At 56.5% G+C, this 17,002-nt stretch overlaps 6 protein-coding genes across 6 annotated transcripts; 1 reads left to right on the top strand and 5 right to left on the bottom strand.

The window, feature by feature from the left end:
• Nucleotides 1-843: 843 nt before the first annotated feature.
• Nucleotides 844-1,866, bottom strand: MFIFM68171_00352 (BTB domain-containing protein; the record flags this gene model as incomplete). The annotated part of the gene is made up of 4 exons (XM_071055774.1): nt 844-883; nt 946-1,177; nt 1,230-1,633; nt 1,703-1,866. The coding sequence occupies 4 exons, from the start codon at nt 1,864-1,866 to the stop codon at nt 844-846; spliced, it is 840 nt and encodes a 279-aa protein (XP_070911875.1).
• Nucleotides 1,867-3,334: 1,468 nt separating this feature from the next.
• MFIFM68171_00351 (Monoacylglycerol lipase ABHD12) lies at nt 3,335-4,353 on the bottom strand (the record flags this gene model as incomplete). The annotated part of the gene is made up of 2 exons (XM_071055773.1): nt 3,335-4,047; nt 4,107-4,353. 2 exons carry the CDS (start codon nt 4,351-4,353, stop codon nt 3,335-3,337), a joined length of 960 nt encoding a protein of 319 aa, XP_070911874.1.
• Nucleotides 4,354-4,393: 40 nt separating this feature from the next.
• On the bottom strand, nt 4,394-4,645 carry MFIFM68171_00350 (uncharacterized protein; the record flags this gene model as incomplete). The annotated part of the gene is made up of 1 exon (XM_071055772.1): nt 4,394-4,645. The coding sequence occupies one exon, from the start codon at nt 4,643-4,645 to the stop codon at nt 4,394-4,396; it is 252 nt and encodes an 83-aa protein (XP_070911873.1).
• Nucleotides 4,646-5,502: 857 nt separating this feature from the next.
• Nucleotides 5,503-6,748, top strand: sds22 (protein phosphatase regulatory subunit Sds22; the record flags this gene model as incomplete). The annotated part of the gene is made up of 3 exons (XM_071055771.1): nt 5,503-5,743; nt 5,797-6,675; nt 6,729-6,748. The coding sequence occupies 3 exons, from the start codon at nt 5,503-5,505 to the stop codon at nt 6,746-6,748; spliced, it is 1,140 nt and encodes a 379-aa protein (XP_070911872.1).
• A 951-nt stretch (nt 6,749-7,699) lies between these two features.
• On the bottom strand, nt 7,700-9,110 carry xyl1 (D-xylose reductase; the record flags this gene model as incomplete). Its single annotated transcript, XM_071055770.1, has 3 exons — nt 7,700-7,735; nt 7,833-8,623; nt 8,969-9,110. The coding sequence occupies 3 exons, from the start codon at nt 9,108-9,110 to the stop codon at nt 7,700-7,702; spliced, it is 969 nt and encodes a 322-aa protein (XP_070911871.1).
• Nucleotides 9,111-10,994: 1,884 nt separating this feature from the next.
• On the bottom strand, nt 10,995-13,884 carry PXA1 (ATP-binding cassette long-chain fatty acid transporter pxa1; the record flags this gene model as incomplete). The annotated part of the gene is made up of 3 exons (XM_071055769.1): nt 10,995-11,590; nt 11,678-12,131; nt 12,199-13,884. The coding sequence occupies 3 exons, from the start codon at nt 13,882-13,884 to the stop codon at nt 10,995-10,997; spliced, it is 2,736 nt and encodes a 911-aa protein (XP_070911870.1).
• Between the last annotated feature and the right edge of the window lie 3,118 nt (nt 13,885-17,002).

Below are 17,002 nucleotides of genomic sequence, written 5' to 3'. Positions count from 1 at the left end.
GCACCAGCATTTTTGTTGAGTTTTGCAATACCTAATCCTCCTCATGTCGGCCGTGTCGTTTCTCTTGACACATAACCTTCCAAAGCGTTCGGTAAAAAAGGGCAATGAACGAGAGCAAGAAGGGTACTGATACACACTCCGTTCAGTTCTCCGTCTCCTTTTCCTCTGGCTCGTCAATCTTGCGCATCTTAGAAGACATTCATCGCGAGAAACAGGAATAAAAGAGATGCCCACCCGAACAGGAAATTGGGGAAAGAGAAGGGGAAAAAATTGAAAATTGAAAGAAATAAAAAGGAAAAAAAAAAAAAAAAAAACAAAAAAAAAACCATAAAAAACCGCGATGCTGCCCTTCTGGTGAGCAAATCCGGCTTCGGCCTTGAGTCTCACGCAGGGAGAATCGGTATCCTGCTCGCCTGCTTGCTTGCCTGAAACGATGACATAGAAAATAATGAAAAACAATGAAATGCAGACAATCCCTCCCATCCAAACAAGCCCGGGTCATGAGGCACGCTACTGTACAATTCGGGTGTTGTGTGAGAGAGCAAAGCAAAGCAGAGACGACCGACCAACTCCATGCAGATAAAGAGATAGACCCGGGGAAGAAAAAAAAAAAAAAAAACAAATCCCGCGCCAAAAATCATGGAATGAAACCGTCTATGACCGAGCCAGCCCTGGTATCCAATATTAAGAACGAAGTAAATGTAGAAACCGAATCAAATCGAATAGATCAGAAACGTCATTCGTGAGAGAATCGGAAAGGCCTCGAGGGGGTATTGCAATTTTGTGGAGAGGCGTGGGTATCAGTGGAGTGTTCTCGTGAGTGGAAAATGTAGAAACGGAAGCTTAAAAAGGGCGTCCGCTGCGAGGCGTCCGAGGGGTGCTGCTGTTGTGCGATGAAACGTTAGAGAACGGTAGATGAAGGCTAGCAAGGCAGCAAAGACTTACGCAGCGCTTGAGATGTCATCGACGTGATTGCACAGGGCAACAAACAAGTCGAAGAAGAGCTGTGTGCCGCCGTTGAACATCTCGAGTTGCATCGTACCACTTCGCTTGAAGGTACTGCGGCTGCGGATGATGAGGGCGAGGTAGTGGGCGCGCAGCTTGGAGTCGGTGTCGGGGGTGTTCGCATAGGCATAGCGGGCGGAGGCGAGAATGGTACTGGCTTGGATTCCAGACTCTGCTTGTTATTAGGACAAGTATTATGCCTCGAGATATGGTAGACGACTTACGAAGACCTTGCTTTCGCAGAGAGACCCGCTTCAGTTCCTCGATGCCATATTTATCGGCAGCGCAGTAAATCGCCGTATCTTTCAACAGCTCTCCCTCGACGCTGTGGTGGTAAATGGTGGCCTCGGAGCGGCCATCTTCGCCCGCTTGCTCCAGCTCCCAAGTGTTCCGTTTCTTGTTGTGGACCAGGCGCGGGGAATAGTCGCCCTTGTAGAGATACTCGAGAATGGAGGAGAAGACCTCGGGTTCTTCGTCGGGCAGCGATATTTTCTTGGTTTGCGAATCCATCATCTGATTCTGAAGCACGGCTTGGAAGAAGGGCGAGATGCACAGTACATTCTCGTGGGCGGCAAAGATCCTCTGCTCCTGACCGACGACGAGAGTGACGATGGGCGAGATGTTCTTACTAAAGTCGCGGACTGTCAGTATCGTGTGCATATATGAATGAAATGCACACATGCTGACGGCGACTTACTCAAAGCTGGCTTCGGATGTGCCCGCATTTGACACAGCGCGGCGGCGGGACTCGAGGCGTCTCTTCGATACACCGGATTCCTTGCTGAAGGACGAACTCCTCCCGGCCCGAGGGGGCTTGGAGTAGCTCTTGGCCTGGGGCTGCTCAAAGCGTCGGGTAAACATCTTTGATCTGTTGGTGCCGGCGGCGTGGCTTGTCCCTTCTCCGATGTGAGTGCTTCTACTTCGGTGGCTCCGCTTGAGTCGATGACTCGGCCAGGGATTTCGGGTTCGGCGTTAGATTTACTACAATTTCGAGAGGACAACGGTGTGGAGGTTCGGAATAGGGACCTCGACCGAGGACGAAGCCGATGAGAGATGATATGAAACGACAAAGACCGACAACACAAGGGTCCGATGCCGATTGCCGTCTGTCTTTTAAACCCGCAAGAAAAAACAACGATAGGACCTACCTGTCTAAGCGAGGCGAAGGCCGAAATGAGGATAGAAAAATTTTTGTCATGGGCGGGTGGAGGCAGAGCCTGTTATATACAGAGTGAGGCGGCCACGCCTGCGTAGATGCCTGGGCACTTTAGGCCTCTTTTTTGCGGGTGGATGCAACTTTTCTCGGCGGCCCGAAGAGGCAGTGAAGCGTTCAGCGTGACTCGACGCGTCCAAAAGCTGGGGAAATCGGGAAGCTGACACGAAATCACCTGATCACTATGCCTTTTTGGGACAGCTAAATGGGCTTTTCCTGGAACGCCAGGGGGCTGTTCCCTGGCTGTGTGCCTCAGCAGGGGGCGGAAGAAGCAAGCCGGAAACAGCAAGCGGGATTACATGGGCCTGTGCGACGCAAGGGGTGCCCGGAGTCATTGAAAATTCTGTTGGTGGTGTGCCGTAAAACGCCGGCCGAGGTGAAGGGGGAAAAAAAAAAAGGTTATAGCGGGATAACGGTGGAAAGACGGCCGATGTGAGATTGGAGGTAACGCTGCAAGGCTACCGAGGCACGAGCCAGGCGCCCAGCCGCGCGTGAAGTTTTGCCAGCCGAGAGCCTCGAAGGCAGCAAAAAGCCGACGCATTTGCAAAGAAGACGACGATAGCACGTCGTGAGAGGGATTTCATGTCTTGCGCTTCGATACTGCAAAAAGCCTGGGGTTCCTTAACGTCAATTGGCCCAATTGATCCATGACAGACCCGACAGCGAGGCATTGGAGCTTGCTACCTCGAGCCACAGCTCTGGGTCGGTGGATCTCGGCAAAGGAGTGGAGTGGAGTCTTGACGGAACCACAATCCACATGGCACAACGGAAAGCTTGTAGAGGGGAACCGGCCCGCAACTGGATCCGTATCATCCGACCAAAAAGAAACGGCATGGGGGCGAAAAATGCACGGCTTGAGTGTGCCGCTCCCCGAGCGAAGGGAGTGACACATTGCTTCTTTGCCTAGAGATGCACATTCCCCGGTGTGCCCCTTTTCTCTCACCGTTCGGCTGGGCCGATGTTTTTGTCTTATCGGAATCGCTGCCGGGGTGATTGACAGGGGGAGCTTCTGCCAGGACTCAACCGGCAACACGCCAGGAAAACCCACTAGTTAATGTTCGTCGCCACCTCAAAACCCCTAAATTTCCAGAAATTTCGAAAAATTTGAACAATTTTTCAGAGTGATCGCCTGGCCAATTTCAGAATGGCTTGAGCGGCCAGCTTTTTCCCTTCTCCCCTGGCAATTGCCTGCTGGTGATACGCAACGGGCGCTACCCCTTTCTCAACGGGGAGCCCGAGGTCTACGCACCTCTGATAAAGTCGTCCGCTTTGTTCCTTTGGGACTAACTCGTCCCTCTCAGCCTCGAGAATGTAAATGGTTGGTGGCGGTTCGCCTGTGTCTTTGCTGGCCTGGGCGATCAGACCCAGGTTTTCCCAGCTATCCAGGTGGTTCCGAAGGAACGGCCACAGGTACCTATACGGCAACCACTTTTGCGGATATAACGTCTCCAGCATGGCTTTGATCGACACAAATGGCGTTTCAAGAAGTAAACCCTTGATTTGCATCTTCGACGGAAGCCGTCCAGTCGCGGCGAGGTTCGTCGCCACGCCCGAGCCAATACTCTGCCCCCAGACGAGCAAAATGGGAGTGGTCTCCCCACCCTCTCCGAATCGGCGCTGGTGTCGTTCGGCGATCCATCGGACGCCGGCCTCGGCATCCAGCCGGAGTCCCGGCTCCGAGGGCCGGCCACGTGAAGTCCAATACCCCCTGTAACTCAAGCAGACAAAGGTCAACTCCATTGATGCCAGAGGGGGGTCTTTGCTGTCACTGACAGCTCGAAGAACCCAGGACAGGTCAGGAAGTCGTGGCGGTATCGACGAAGCATTGCCTAAGACCATGTTAGTTAGTTCCTGAGCCGCCGGTTCGAATTTTCTCATGGCGGCCGACCCTGAAAGTAGAGAACATAGACATGCGCAGCTGCCGACTTGCCCAGATTCGCAACAGCCGGTTGTGTGCCTTGCGCTAAGGGAATTGTCGTGACAGCCAGCGCAAGGTCCGTCCCATCCGCAGCCGCCGTCCTCTCATTGATCCATTGAATTCCCCCACACAAATTTTCCCAGTCGGCAATCCGCTCCCTCCGAGAGTTCGGGGGCAGCCCCGGCATGTAGATGATCTTGTTTTGGAACATCACCATCATCACACATTTCCAGGTCCACAGCGCTACCAGCAGCCCACTAAAAATCAATGGCGGGAGGAGAACCGGCGGGATGTGGATGCAACGGCAACCTTGCGCAGCCCGCAGTCTGAGTCCCAATGGGGAGCCGTGCTTGACAACGGTCCAAAGGCGTGCCGACGCAAGACGAGTCGGGCTGCTGCGGCCTGTGTGAAGAAGGGCATTTAGTTGCACTCGGCGCCATTGGATCGCGGGGCTGGGCATCCGAGTGCGGGCGGCCATGGCAGGCGGGCCAGGCATTGGGGGCAGTCATTGGCGAGGTAGGGCGGGGGAAGATGGCGTGTTGAGACACGGAGATCTTTGCGCTGTGCAAGTATTTCGCGCTTGCTCATGCCATTGCCTAATCATGTGTTCGCCTGCCACTCGTCGGACCGCTTCGAGATTTGCTGGAGAGGGGTCCGCAACAACTCAACGCAGGGTTTTGGGCTGGCCCGGTTGGGCGGAAATTCGATCAAGGGGACCCGGGTTGTTGTCGTGATACAATTCGTCCAAAAGACTCCGGCTTGCTGTGCCGGGGCCCGGATGTGCCAGCGAAGCCAGCAGAGAAGTGTGCCGCAAAGGGCAACGTCGGTAGACCGGGGGGGGGGGAGGGGGGGGGGGTTAGGCGTTCACAGATCAACCTTGCAGTTGCCGGGCATGAAAGCGCAGCGGGATGGTTCCATTTACAGACCTTAGTGTACGCAGTAGGTGAAGGAAGACGCATCTAACCAAAAACCTACGGGGCAGAGTTGGAAGTCCTGGGCAACTGACGAAGTTGGCCCCACCAAACACCTCCTGTGGGCTTATTAACGCATCTGAGGCCAGCAGCGCGGCCGATAACATATCGAGGTGACGATAAGCTAAGCTGCGCCCTCGAAAGGCAACAATCGGTTGGCCGCATCTCCAAATTTCCAGTCGCAACAGCTCTGCGTATAAATCAAACCTCTCCGCAACCTGTACGCATACTGCTCGGCCCATTTTAACTCTCGCAAGAACAAAAAACAACCTCCGACTCTGCCGCATCTCGAGGCGTCCACTTCTTTTCAGCCGCTTTGCCTCATCGACAACCCCTCTTTCTTTCAAAGCGAAACGGTCCCAGCCTCACAGCTCGTACATCCCTCACCGCTCACCATGCCCGCCCCTCTAGACGAAGGCTGCCAATCACCTGGCCACCACATTGAACTCGTCGACGACAATCCCTCTCCGCGCCACGAGGATGACGCCAGTCCCGGTCTACGGAACAGCAAGGGTTGGGACGGGAAACTCCGGGTGCCCAAGCATGCGTTGCTGGCGAACCCTGAGGCACTCTCGGATCCAGAGTACTCCGATGACGACAACGTTATTCCCGGCGAAGAGGTCGACGCAGACGAAGGTAATGAAGGCCGCCTGTACTACAGAAAGATGGATATGCTAACGCCTGGCCAGACCTGTTAGACGGCGAAGACTCCGACACGGAAGAGATCGTCTGCACGCAATCACGAGTGCAGTCGATCCCCGCCCTCCACCTAGAGCGCTTCAAGCAAGTAGCGCGCATCTGCCTCCGGCAAAACCTCATCCAAGACATCGAGGGCGTCTCGTGCCTCTGCAACTGCCTGAAAGAACTCGACCTCTACGACAACCTGATCTCGCACATCCGCGGCCTCGACGACCTCGTCAACCTAACGGTCCTCGACCTCTCCTTCAACAAGATCAAACACATCAAACACATATCCCACCTGACCAACCTAACCGACCTCTATTTCGTCGCCAACAAAATCTCCAAAATCGACGGCCTATCAGGGCTCACGAAACTGCGCAACCTTGAGCTCGGCTCGAACCGCATCCGAGTCCTCGAGAACCTCGATTCCCTCACCTCGCTCGAAGACCTCTGGGTTGCCAAAAACAAAATCACCTCCCTGACCGGCCTCTCGGGGCTCCCCCGACTCCGCCTCCTATCCATCCAGTCAAACCGCATCCGGGACCTGTCCCCATTACGAGACGTCCCGCAGCTGGAAGAGCTGTATATCTCGCACAACGCCCTCGAATCGCTCGAGGGCCTCGAGCACAACACCAAGCTGCGGATCCTCGAGGTATCCAACAACCGGATCGCCTCTCTCAAGGGCCTGGGTCCCCTGCAAGATCTGGAAGAGTTCTGGGCGAGCTACAACCTCATAGCAGACTTTGCCGAGGTCGAGCGCGAGCTGGCCGACAAGAAGTCGCTCACGACCGTGTACTTTGAGGGCAACCCGCTGCAGCTGAGGGCGCCCGCGCTGTATCGGAACAAAGTCCGCCTGGCGTTGCCTCAGGTGCAGCAGATTGATGCCAGTACGTTTCTGCCTCGTCATTCCCAGAAAACACATTATTAACATTCTCGGCAGCTTTTGTACGGGCCGCATAGACCGACATCCTCATGATCTAATCTCGCGCGCGGGAAGGACTGAGGGTGCTCCGTCGAAACCCTTGAGCTTTCTGCGCAGGAGAACTCTACATCTACAACATTTCTCCCCCACCCCTTGGGGGTAGGAAAATCATGTCACAATAGCATGCAGCGGCGTTTATAGGGCATGGCGGGGAGGGCACACGCCACTGCCTAAGGGGTAGGTATTTGTCGGTTTTTCTTCTTTGGTGTAAATTCTCGTCCCTGATGGGGCCGGATGGCGTTGTTAGGGAGTTGCAGCTGCCGCGACGACGGCGGCGGCGAACTTGATTGATTACCCACTACTATGTAGTATTTTGGGAGGTACAGCCATAGCTTAAACAAATAGATCTACGGTGATCGCCCGCGCGGGAGTCCTGATTACCACTTACCTGTCGCCCAACCCTCATTACCCCCAAGTGATAAATATGTCGTCACGGAGATAAATAACTGGATTCCGTATACTCTATGGCAGATTCCAGCATCAGACATGCCATGCATGAAAAAGCCCCCGCCATCAATGAGATTCGTCCCCCGGATATATGTATAGAGAGATATATATGTAAAACAACACATGACCGGTGCCCGCCCACCCCCCTTCTCTTGGTAGTTCGGGCAAGCGGCACAGCCGGCATTACATCATTCCAGTCATGACAAAGCCAGCGGGAGAGTCGCAACAAGAAGGGAGTGGGGGAGGGGGGGATTCTCCACCCCCGCTGGCCCGCCGTCTTCCTCGTGGTAGTGGTAGTAGTAGTAGAAGAAGAAGAAGAAGTAGGCTTGATCGGTGGAGACAGGAAAAGGCCAGCGAAGGACCCCAAGGCATGCTATCCAGCCGGGGGACCTGTCTGGTCTGTCGAGCCGGGTCGGTTGCTGGGATTGGGATGGTTATGGGACCTCGGCTCCGCTCCCCGCACCCGTGGTACCAGATGGCATTTAGCCAAAGATCCAGAGGAGGTCAGTGGAGAAGTACTGTGGTTCATAACCGAGTCAGCATTATGGAGGTGAAGGGGGAAAAAAAAAAGAAAGAAAGACAAAAGAAAAACGGTTCTGTTTTGTAAAAACTCACGTTGGACGGCTGGTTGAAGCGGATGCCCCGGTCAAATGCGCTGATGGCGGCAATGTCCTCCTCGGAGAGGTCAAAATCCATGCTGCGCAGGTTAGACGCCATCGTCTCTTTCCTGGCGCTCTTGGGGATGATGGCCAGGCCGCGCTGGGTGGCCCAGCGGAGCAGCACCTGGGACGGCTTGCGGTCGTACTTGGCAGCGATGGCCTGGATCTTCTGGTCCTCCATGAGAGGGGTGAGTGCTTCCGCATGCTTCATGTTGAACTCGAGGAAGCTGGCCGGGCCGAAAGAGCTATAGGCCGTCACGGCGATGCCCTCACGCTTGGCGAGGTTGAGGAGCTCCTGCTGCACGAGGTAGGGGTGGTGCTCGATCTGGAGAGTGGCAGGGCGGATCTTGGCGTACCGCAGCAGGTCGTAAACAAGCTGGGCCTGGAAGTTGGAGATGCCGATGCTCTTGGCGAGACCCTTGCCGACGAGGGCCTCCATGGCGGTCCAGGTCTCCTGGATGGTGGCCTTGCTGGGGCGGATCTCACTGTCGCCGTCATAGAACCAGCCGGGCGGGTAGCGGACTGAAGGGTCGACATACTCCAGGGCGACGGGGAAGTGGATGAGGTAGAGGTCGAAGTAGTCAATGCCCCAGTCGGCCAGCTGCTTCCTGACAATGGGCTCGACGCGGTCGCCGTCGTGGAACGTGTTCCACAGCTTGGACACGATGAAGAGGTCCTCACGCTTCACAATGCCCTCCTGGATGGCGCGGGCGACGCCCTTGCCGCACTCCACCTCGTTGCCGTAGTCTGTTCATGCTCCGCGTCAGCGATCTTCAAGCCACTCAGGCAAGTATCACAATGGCTCGCATCCCGTCCCGTCCCGTGTCTGCCGACGTCTGCATGGCGGTATTTGAGATGCCCCGACAATCGACAGGGGTCTCGGCAGAATGCTGACCCCTCCGTCCTGTTGTGCAGGTGGGGAAAGGAGAAGAGGGGGCGGGGTAGGTTCCCATCGCATTCGCTCGCTTTTCATTGCCCCCCGCGTCGAGCAATGCTCACCGCGATGTCATGGTTCGCGTCATGGCGAGCTACACAGAGCCTTCCGTCTGCGGGGATGGTACGGGCACGGGGAGAAGAGGCAGAGCGACCTACCGCAAGCACCGTCGAAAAGGCGGTAGCCCTCCTTGATAGCAGTGTAGACGACGTCGGCGCAAATGGCATTGTCAACCTTCCAGAGACCAAAGCCCACCTGGGGCATGTCATAGCCGCTGTTAAGCTTGATGACGGGAGCCATTGTGTTGTTTCTTTCTTTCTTTTTTTTTTTCTTATTTATTTCAATCTCCTCTTGTTGTCCTTTAGGTGGTGGTAGGTGTCCTATGCGTTCGTCAGAGAAATAGTCCCTCGTAGCGCCTCGAGACAAAGGCTGGGTAGAAACGGCGAGACGAGGCTACGGGGAGACTCACTCGCAAGAGCCGGCTCGGTCCTCAAGGAAGTGAAGTTCGTAGGACAATGTATGATGGTTCGGAAACAGATCAGCCGAGCGCCCTCGAAAGCATCGAGGAGCTCCCTTGGTATTTATACTGGGACCCCGTTCTCAATAAGCTCTCGAGCGGCCGGACGGGAGGGTGCCACCAGCCCACACCGCAGCTCCTCCCACTCTGCGCCGAGTCTCGCTTCATCTAGATGATATACCGCCGAGGGTCATTCCGTCCCGCCTATCTCCAGCAGGGCAGGCACCGGCAACCCCTCCCTTCCTTTCCTAGACCCGCTCCGTCGTCATGCCTTACAGCGCGGGAGCTCGAAGCTAGACGAGGCGCAGGGTCTCTGTTGGAGCCAGGGGCATGCCAAGGTGGCATGACCATGTTCACGGTCCCTGGTTGCCGTGGAAAGCGGAGTGCTTCTACTGGCCAAAGGTGAAGGTTCAAGTGCCTAGGAGCAGCTGGCTCTCCGAGCCTGCCCACCGACTGGCATGGATATTCGAGCCGGCCGGTCTCCAATCGACACAGAGCCAAGGCAGTGGACCCGACCGGAGAGCGCCCATTTGCGCGGATGAAATGGATGTCGCTCAGTTGTTGGAGAATGTGGACTCTCTTGCGGCCGAATAGCGTCACACATGAGTCGCCTGGCCATTAGCCTCATGCAACCGCGGTAGAGCTGTCCTCCTCTTTTGGTTTCACCTCCCGGGCGTCTGGTGTGCCGCACATATGCCAAGTCGGTCGAGGTGCTTCCCATAGGGCCTAAAAACGCAATGCCACTTTGCCTTTGCCCCCAAAACGAGTTTCTTGACGTTGCGTTCTGGAGGGCGGCTGGCCGGCCAGAACCGGGCGAGATCTCAATTGATCACCTGGCCGATGCCGGGATGGAACCTAGGGAAATCCCTCCGGGCTGGTCTCTGCAGAGAGCCATCGCTGGGTCCTGAGGACAGACTTGACCCGGTACCCGGCCATGCCCGCCATTTAGCCTGTTATGCCCCCAAGCCAGCAGAGGGGCCGGTTAAATCAAGGCTGAGAGGGAAGACAATGGTATATCCACAGTGGGTTCCCCCGTCCCGCTCGAGGGGAACTCTTATCACCTCGTCGGTGCACACCTCGGCCCGTGACCGAAGGTGAGCTCCTGTCGAGCCTGTGAGCCTCGTGGATCAAGGTCAGATGACGGCGCCAATATTAGGCACAACTTTCCGGAAATCTTCCTGAAATTGCAGATTGAGTCTGGAGTCCCCGGTTACTAAAGTCGGCAGGGCTGGGAATCACGAACCTGTGTCACCCACTGTCGTTCCAATTGCAGTCGATGGTTTGGGATGTCAAAAGACGAGCACAATCTAGGTTGAAATTTGCAGAAACCCCGTCAACGGCCGTTGGCTGGTTCGAGAGAACCTTGACGGCTGCCTACGTCAGTTGCCTGTGCGAGTTCTGAACTCATTCCAATTCCCGTCGACACCAAAACCGCGGACCTGATGGGGGCCCCGTGGCTCACATTTTGTTAGGTCCGTGAGGTCAGTAAGGGGCAGCCGTAAAGTCCAGTTGCTCGGCTCGCGAGCCTGGCCATGGTAACTTCCGAAGATGAGTAAACGGAAAACATATCACATTATCCTGCGTATCGCTACGGTTACATCGTCGCAGAGAGCCTCCCGAATATACTAGTAGCCTCCCCATATCAACTCATCATAAACAAATCAGCTCTAAACAACGACCGTTGACCCCTCGGCAGCGGCCACATCCTCCTCAACCTCAACCGCCGCCTCGACATCCCCGACTTCCGTTTCTGCGTCAGTCTCAGCAGCGATATCCTCCCGCGCCTCCTGATACTCGGCCTCGTCCTGCGTCTCCTCAGCCTCGATCTCCAGATGTTCTAGACTCTCTGTCACCGTACTCTCCTCCACCTCCTTCCCCGGCACTTGCTTCTCCTCTTCCACCTTCTCCTTCACCCCTTCCTCCGCCACTCCCTTCCCGTCCGTTTCCTCCTCCGCCTCCACATCCTTGCCCTTCTCCTCTTCGTATTCCTTCTTCTCGACATATGGCGGAGGGTCCATCTCCTCCCCACCCTCCACCCACACTTTAGCAAGCTCCTTCTCAATCTCCTCCCGCCTCGCCTTCCACTTCTCCACCTGCGACATGCGCTCCCGCAGCTCCTGCAGCTCGCGCTCGACGTGCATCTTCTCGCGCTCGGTGCCGATGCGCTGGAGCTCCCACTGGTCGCCGCTCTCGCCGCTGCCAAGGACCAGGTTATACGTGTGGTACTTCTTGAGCGACGCCCGCGTCGAGATGGTGATGAGCGCTGTTTCCCCGCGAACCAGCATTAGCATGCTATACGGAAATTCCAATGCTGAACATATATCAACACGGTATAAAGGGGGTGACTCACTTATCCCTTTCTCCTTGCAAATCTCGTACAACAGCCCCTCGACATCACTTGAGACCGCACTCGTCCCCTCGTCGATAAACGCGTACTGCGGCTCGTGGTACAGCAACCTCGCAATTGCCAACCGCTGCTTCTCGCCGCCGCTCAGGACGTCCTTCCACTCCTTGCGCGTGTCCCAACCGCCCTCACGGTCCGGGAGGTATCCCAGACGCGCCTGCTCGAGGGCGCGCTTGAGGTCGTACTCGTTCTTGCGCTTCTCACGCATGTCGGCCTCGCCGTCAGGGTAGATGACCTGGTCGCGGAGGGTGCCGATGCTGAGGTATGGCCGCTGCGGCAGGAACATGATGCCGTCCTCGCCATTGTGCTTTGGCCGGCTGACCAGCCCGCGGTAGACGGGCCAGAGACCGGCGATGACGCGCGCGATAGCGCTCTTGCCGACTCCGTTGGGGCCCGAGATCTACGAGTTTTTGTGACGCGGTTAGATATCCCCTCAGTGTGCGTGTGGACTCTATTATGAGACGTACCAAAAGGTGGTCACCCCGGCGGATCATCATCGAGAGCGACTCAATCAGCTCCTCACCTCCCTGTGGCCACAGCGCGGGCGCCACGATGGGCACATTCTCCAACCTTACACCATCAAAGCCCTTCTGCGTCGTCCCTTGGACGTCTGATAGCGAGTACAGCTCGTTGTCCCGCCCGCGAACATAGTAAGCGTTTGCGTGCACCCTGTGAAGCGTCGAGATGAGCGTGTACACGCGTGACGTATAGCCCGCCAGCTCCGAGAGGTCCTTTATCGAGTACATCATGCGCCCACCGGCATCCGCCAGAGAGAGCATGAGACGCTTATTTGTGATAAAGTCCTTCATGCGGGCCCGCTCGCGACCGCCCTTCTCGGTATGCTCAGCACGCTCCGTAGCGCCACCGAGGCCGCCCCATGCGGGCAGGAAGACGGGCAGCGACGAGAGGAGGTAGCCGTAAGCACTCCAGCTGTACTTAAGGATGAAATCTTCGAGAATGTTGTACCGGATCTTGAGCATATAGATGCCCTCCATCCAGTTCTTGAGCGACTTGAATTCCTTGTTCAGGAATGTCTTCTCCATCTCAGCGCCGCCGTAGAAGGCCACCTCTTCGGCATTCGCGATGAGGCGAGCGTGTAGGCTCCGGAAGTCGCCTTCTTTCCGTCCCTCGACGGCCTTTAGCTTGCCGAACGGCGGTGACAGTTTCCGGAGGATGCTCGCCGTGAGGAAATAGTTGCTCAGGAGACCGGTGAGTGCCAGCGGGCCGAGCGAGCGGTACAGCTGGTAGTTAAAGACACATATATCGACAAACGGTTTTCCAAGTGAGGAATAGAGGTTCGCGGCCGCCGCGCAGAACTGGGTAAGGTCCTGTGTAATAAACTGGTCGGCGCCCTGCCCTACCCCGCCGTCCAAATTGTGAAGCTTGTAGTAGTTGAGGTTCTCATTCAGGTAGAGGTCGTGGATGTAGCGAGTCAGGCGGGTGCGGAACGCGATGGACACTTTGGACTCGAGGAACTTGATCATGGCGTTTGTGTACGAAGCGAAGCCGCCTAGCCCGCACCATTTGACTAGGCCCCACAGGAATAGCTTGCCATTCCCAGCCACAAGATCTCGCACAATCTCACCGTCGAGGCGGGCAACGACCAATGACAGATAGGTACGCAGCATCAAAAAAGCGCCGTGGCTCACCAACAGACCGGCCTCCTTGCTCGTCCATCTAGGAATCATAATGCTCATGAGGCTGAGGAACTGGTGGAGGAAGGCGAGGTTGAGCCCGGGTTTCGTCTGCGTCGAAGGAACATGCCCATCGCCCAAGCCCGACACGCGCGGAGGGTTCAGGAACAGCCGGCGGTGGGCCTCGAAGGTGAGCGGTTTAGTCCCATTGATGACCACCTTGGAGGTACCATCCTTGTAGGGCACGTAGATGGTGCGGGAGCCGTCCTTGTTGTGGAGCCACGAATTGGTTCGCACCAGCTTCAGCCCTTGCTCTCTCTCGGCGCGCTTTCGCTTCCACCGCCGTCGAGTGCCCTCGCCGGCGAGGATGATGGACGTGGCGAGGGCTAGCGTAGCGAGGAGGCGGGTCGTCCTGGAGGTGCTAGCAAGTTTGGAGCGGATAAGGTTGGTGTATTTATCGATGAAGGCGGCGATTGCCTCCTCGGCCGCCGAGTGCCGCAGCGTCGATTGCGCCGCCATGGCCGAGCTGGCAAGGCGCAACCTAGGCGCGGAAACGTCTCTTGTATATCCCGAGTCACCGGGATCAGACGCACAATTCCATCAGTGCCGACTGTTTTTTGGAGGAAGCTTGAAAAGTCGCCGTAGCGCGACGTGTTCCCTTTGGGTGGAATACCGGTGAGCGAACTCGATGTCTGTGGCGCTGGACTGTCGAGGGAGCCCCAATAAAAAGGGACGGCGGCGGGGTTCTTCTAGTGAACGAGACGCCTGTAAAGCCGACCGTTTGAAATTCGTTTTGGGTGGCTCACGAAGGGCAATTGCCTGGAAAGACGGATTTCATCCAGATGCGGGTAACGTGGGCAGACATAGTTGGTGAGCTTGCTTAGCTTCGTTGTCGGCTGTTAGAGTCCGGAAGTCAACGGCCGATGACATGTGAATGTCCCGAGGTGTTTAGCCACAGCCACAGTGCCACAGTTCCCGCGTCATTGGGACACATCAAGCCACCCACCCCAGGAACTCCACCCGAGACTCGGAGGTAGGAAGGCCCAAGAGGCGAACTCTTTAGATGGCGAGACCTAGGCTACTTGCGGACTTCACAGCATTTTCTTCCGAGCCCTGCTAAATTACGCGATCACTAGAATGCTTTCGTAGATGGTTAGCCGGATAACGACTGGTCCGACACAGCGCCACTCCGCAGTAGATCAGGGTTTCCTTGCTTCGCTTGAGACGTGCAACGACAGAGAACATAGTGTATTAGAGTCTTTTCTAACGTGTTTCTTTAAAATATTAGACGTGCCTTACTATGCTGTAAGTATTACAGAACCTCTTGTGTCTTTTTCCCCCCTTATCTTTCTCTCTTTCCTCTCTGTTTACTTTTTTTTCTCTACATTCTTCATAAAAGTAAGGATTAGCTCGATAGTATATTGAGACGCTTTCCACGGTCCGAAGAGACGCTCCCTAATTATCCGTATGTTGACTCGGCCCGAACTAACAGGTGCGTTCACTTTCTCTTGGCCCCAGACTCCGTACGCAGATTGAGTTGGCAATCGAGACGCGAACTGGCTCGAATTTACTTTTTGCCTTGCATTGGCGCATATCGATCCTCCGCCCCGGGCCAGTTCGAGATCGCCCCCCAGGTCTTTCCAATGAGGATGCGATGCTGACGGCGAGCGGGTACCGGAACCAAGCCGGAGCTCCAATTCGCCGCTGCAGGGCGGAAAGGGCCCAGTTCGAGGAGCCCGCCCAAGGGGACTCGCAGCGCCTGGCGGCAACCCGGGTTTCTCGCAAGCACTTCACAGTTCGTACTGCGCGGAGTCTCCTCACCTGGTTGGGGCACACTACAACGACAAGGCAACGGCAGCGACTGGTTGTATTTGAAAAGAGTCAGTGCAAGCCGTCACCGTACCGGGCGGTAACACGGCCAATCAGCAGGCCCAACTGCAGCTTCCCAGCATCCCCTGCCGAGGGCCAGATGCCGTGCTCTGGGTTCTGGGGGAAATGCTATCAAGCTGCCTGTTTTGCGCTTTGCTGGGAGGACCCTGCTACTCGAAGTGATGCTTGTGGACCGGCGGATGTTGTAAGGTGTGGAGAGCTTTTACCAGGCTTTTGAACGGTCGAATCTGGCGTGATAGCCAGGCTGCTGAAGTCTCACAGGGCAATTGGGCGACAGCGAGATTTCAATGCGGGCCCAGTCACCCACGGCATCAAGAGCGGCCCCTCCGCCATGTGGCAGCGCTGTCGCCCTTTTCTGTCCGTTGCCCGTTGTCATCAAATTGGCATTCTGGGGCTGCAGTCGCCGAGACCAAGGGGCGGGACTGTGCTCAGTATTTGGCGTTGGCGGCACAAGCCAACGCTGATTCCCGCGTCGCCAGACGGGAGCTGGCGGCAAGTCACAGGCAACGAGGAGTTCTGAAAGGCACCAAGATCGTCCAAGCCCAATCTTCATCACAGGGTAGCTTAGCCAGTCGGGCTGACAGACGACCGGATGAGTTTACCCATGTGAGATTGATGCAGCCCGGGGAAAGAGTGAACAGAGAGTTTCTGCTGACGACCTATGCATGGAATGTTCCCGGCATATATTGGACTGACTGTTCATCGATCTGGAAATGCGGCCGCAATTCGCAATGCAATAACTACCTTGCACAGGGTAGCTCCCGCCAGAATGGCGAGCGGCGCCCAGCGAACACCACCCTCCAACAGCGCGCCCACCTGGGGGCGGCGAGAATGGATTAGCTGCTGGGGTATCTGTACCTGACGGGTACCTGACGGGGGCAGGGCCGCGATGAGACCTGTTAGAGTCAAGCCCAGACGCCCTCGTTAACCGTATCGCAGTTCATCATGCTGGCTTGTGCACCGTGTCCTTTGCCCATCTGGCTCATCTCTGCAAGGCAATCCGCTATACCACTCCTGGCGTCCTACTTCCCCAGCCGTCCCACTCCGCGCCTGGAGCCCGTCCCAGTACCGACCCCATCACCTTTAAAGTCAAATCATCTCGCTTGCGCTCTCAACGACTTCCTCAGCCGCTGAGACGCCCTTCTTCCCCTTCTCCATCCGCTCGGCCATCGGCTGGTTATCGGCTCGCCAATATTCAATCGGCGGGCTGCTTTTTTGGACCTGGTTTCGCTATCTTTCTGTCGCCGTCGCTCGAGACAAGGCACGCACAGCCGTGTGTGTGCTCGGTCCCTTTCCCGATCCGCCTTGCGCGCCAATTTCCCGCTGCATTACACCACCCCGACTGTCGGTCGCGGTGAGGATCGGCTTTTTCGCGACGGTTTTATTTCACTTCGAGGACGCGTACGCGATACCTGACGGCCGACAATTCGGCGGCTGCGACAAGAAGGTGGCTCGGTATCAGAGAATTGGCGGCCAGACTCCGCTAAGATAGGGGCTGGGCTGCGCTGGAGGGCTTCGGGATCTGCTCTTTGGAATCGAGGTGGGTAGGTCGTCCGCCATCAAACCTGTGGCCGCGTCCGAGGGCCGACTGGCACAAGTTGCCGGCAACAGCGATGGTGGCCTTAGACATTCGGATTGCTTGCGCGAGCGTGCGATTTTGAATTGGCCACCCGCAAGGCTGCCGTACAGGGTGCCCAACGCTAGCTGCCGCGCAGTGACTTGCGCCAAATTTGACCTGGCCTCGCCG

Source organism: Madurella fahalii (assembly GCF_045866475.1).
Source record: "Madurella fahalii IFM 68171 DNA, scaffold_1, whole genome shotgun sequence".
NCBI lineage: Eukaryota > Fungi > Ascomycota > Sordariomycetes > Sordariales > Madurella > Madurella fahalii.
The sequence above is the reverse complement of the archived record's forward strand: the minus strand, read 5'-3'. Positions and strand labels throughout refer to the sequence as shown.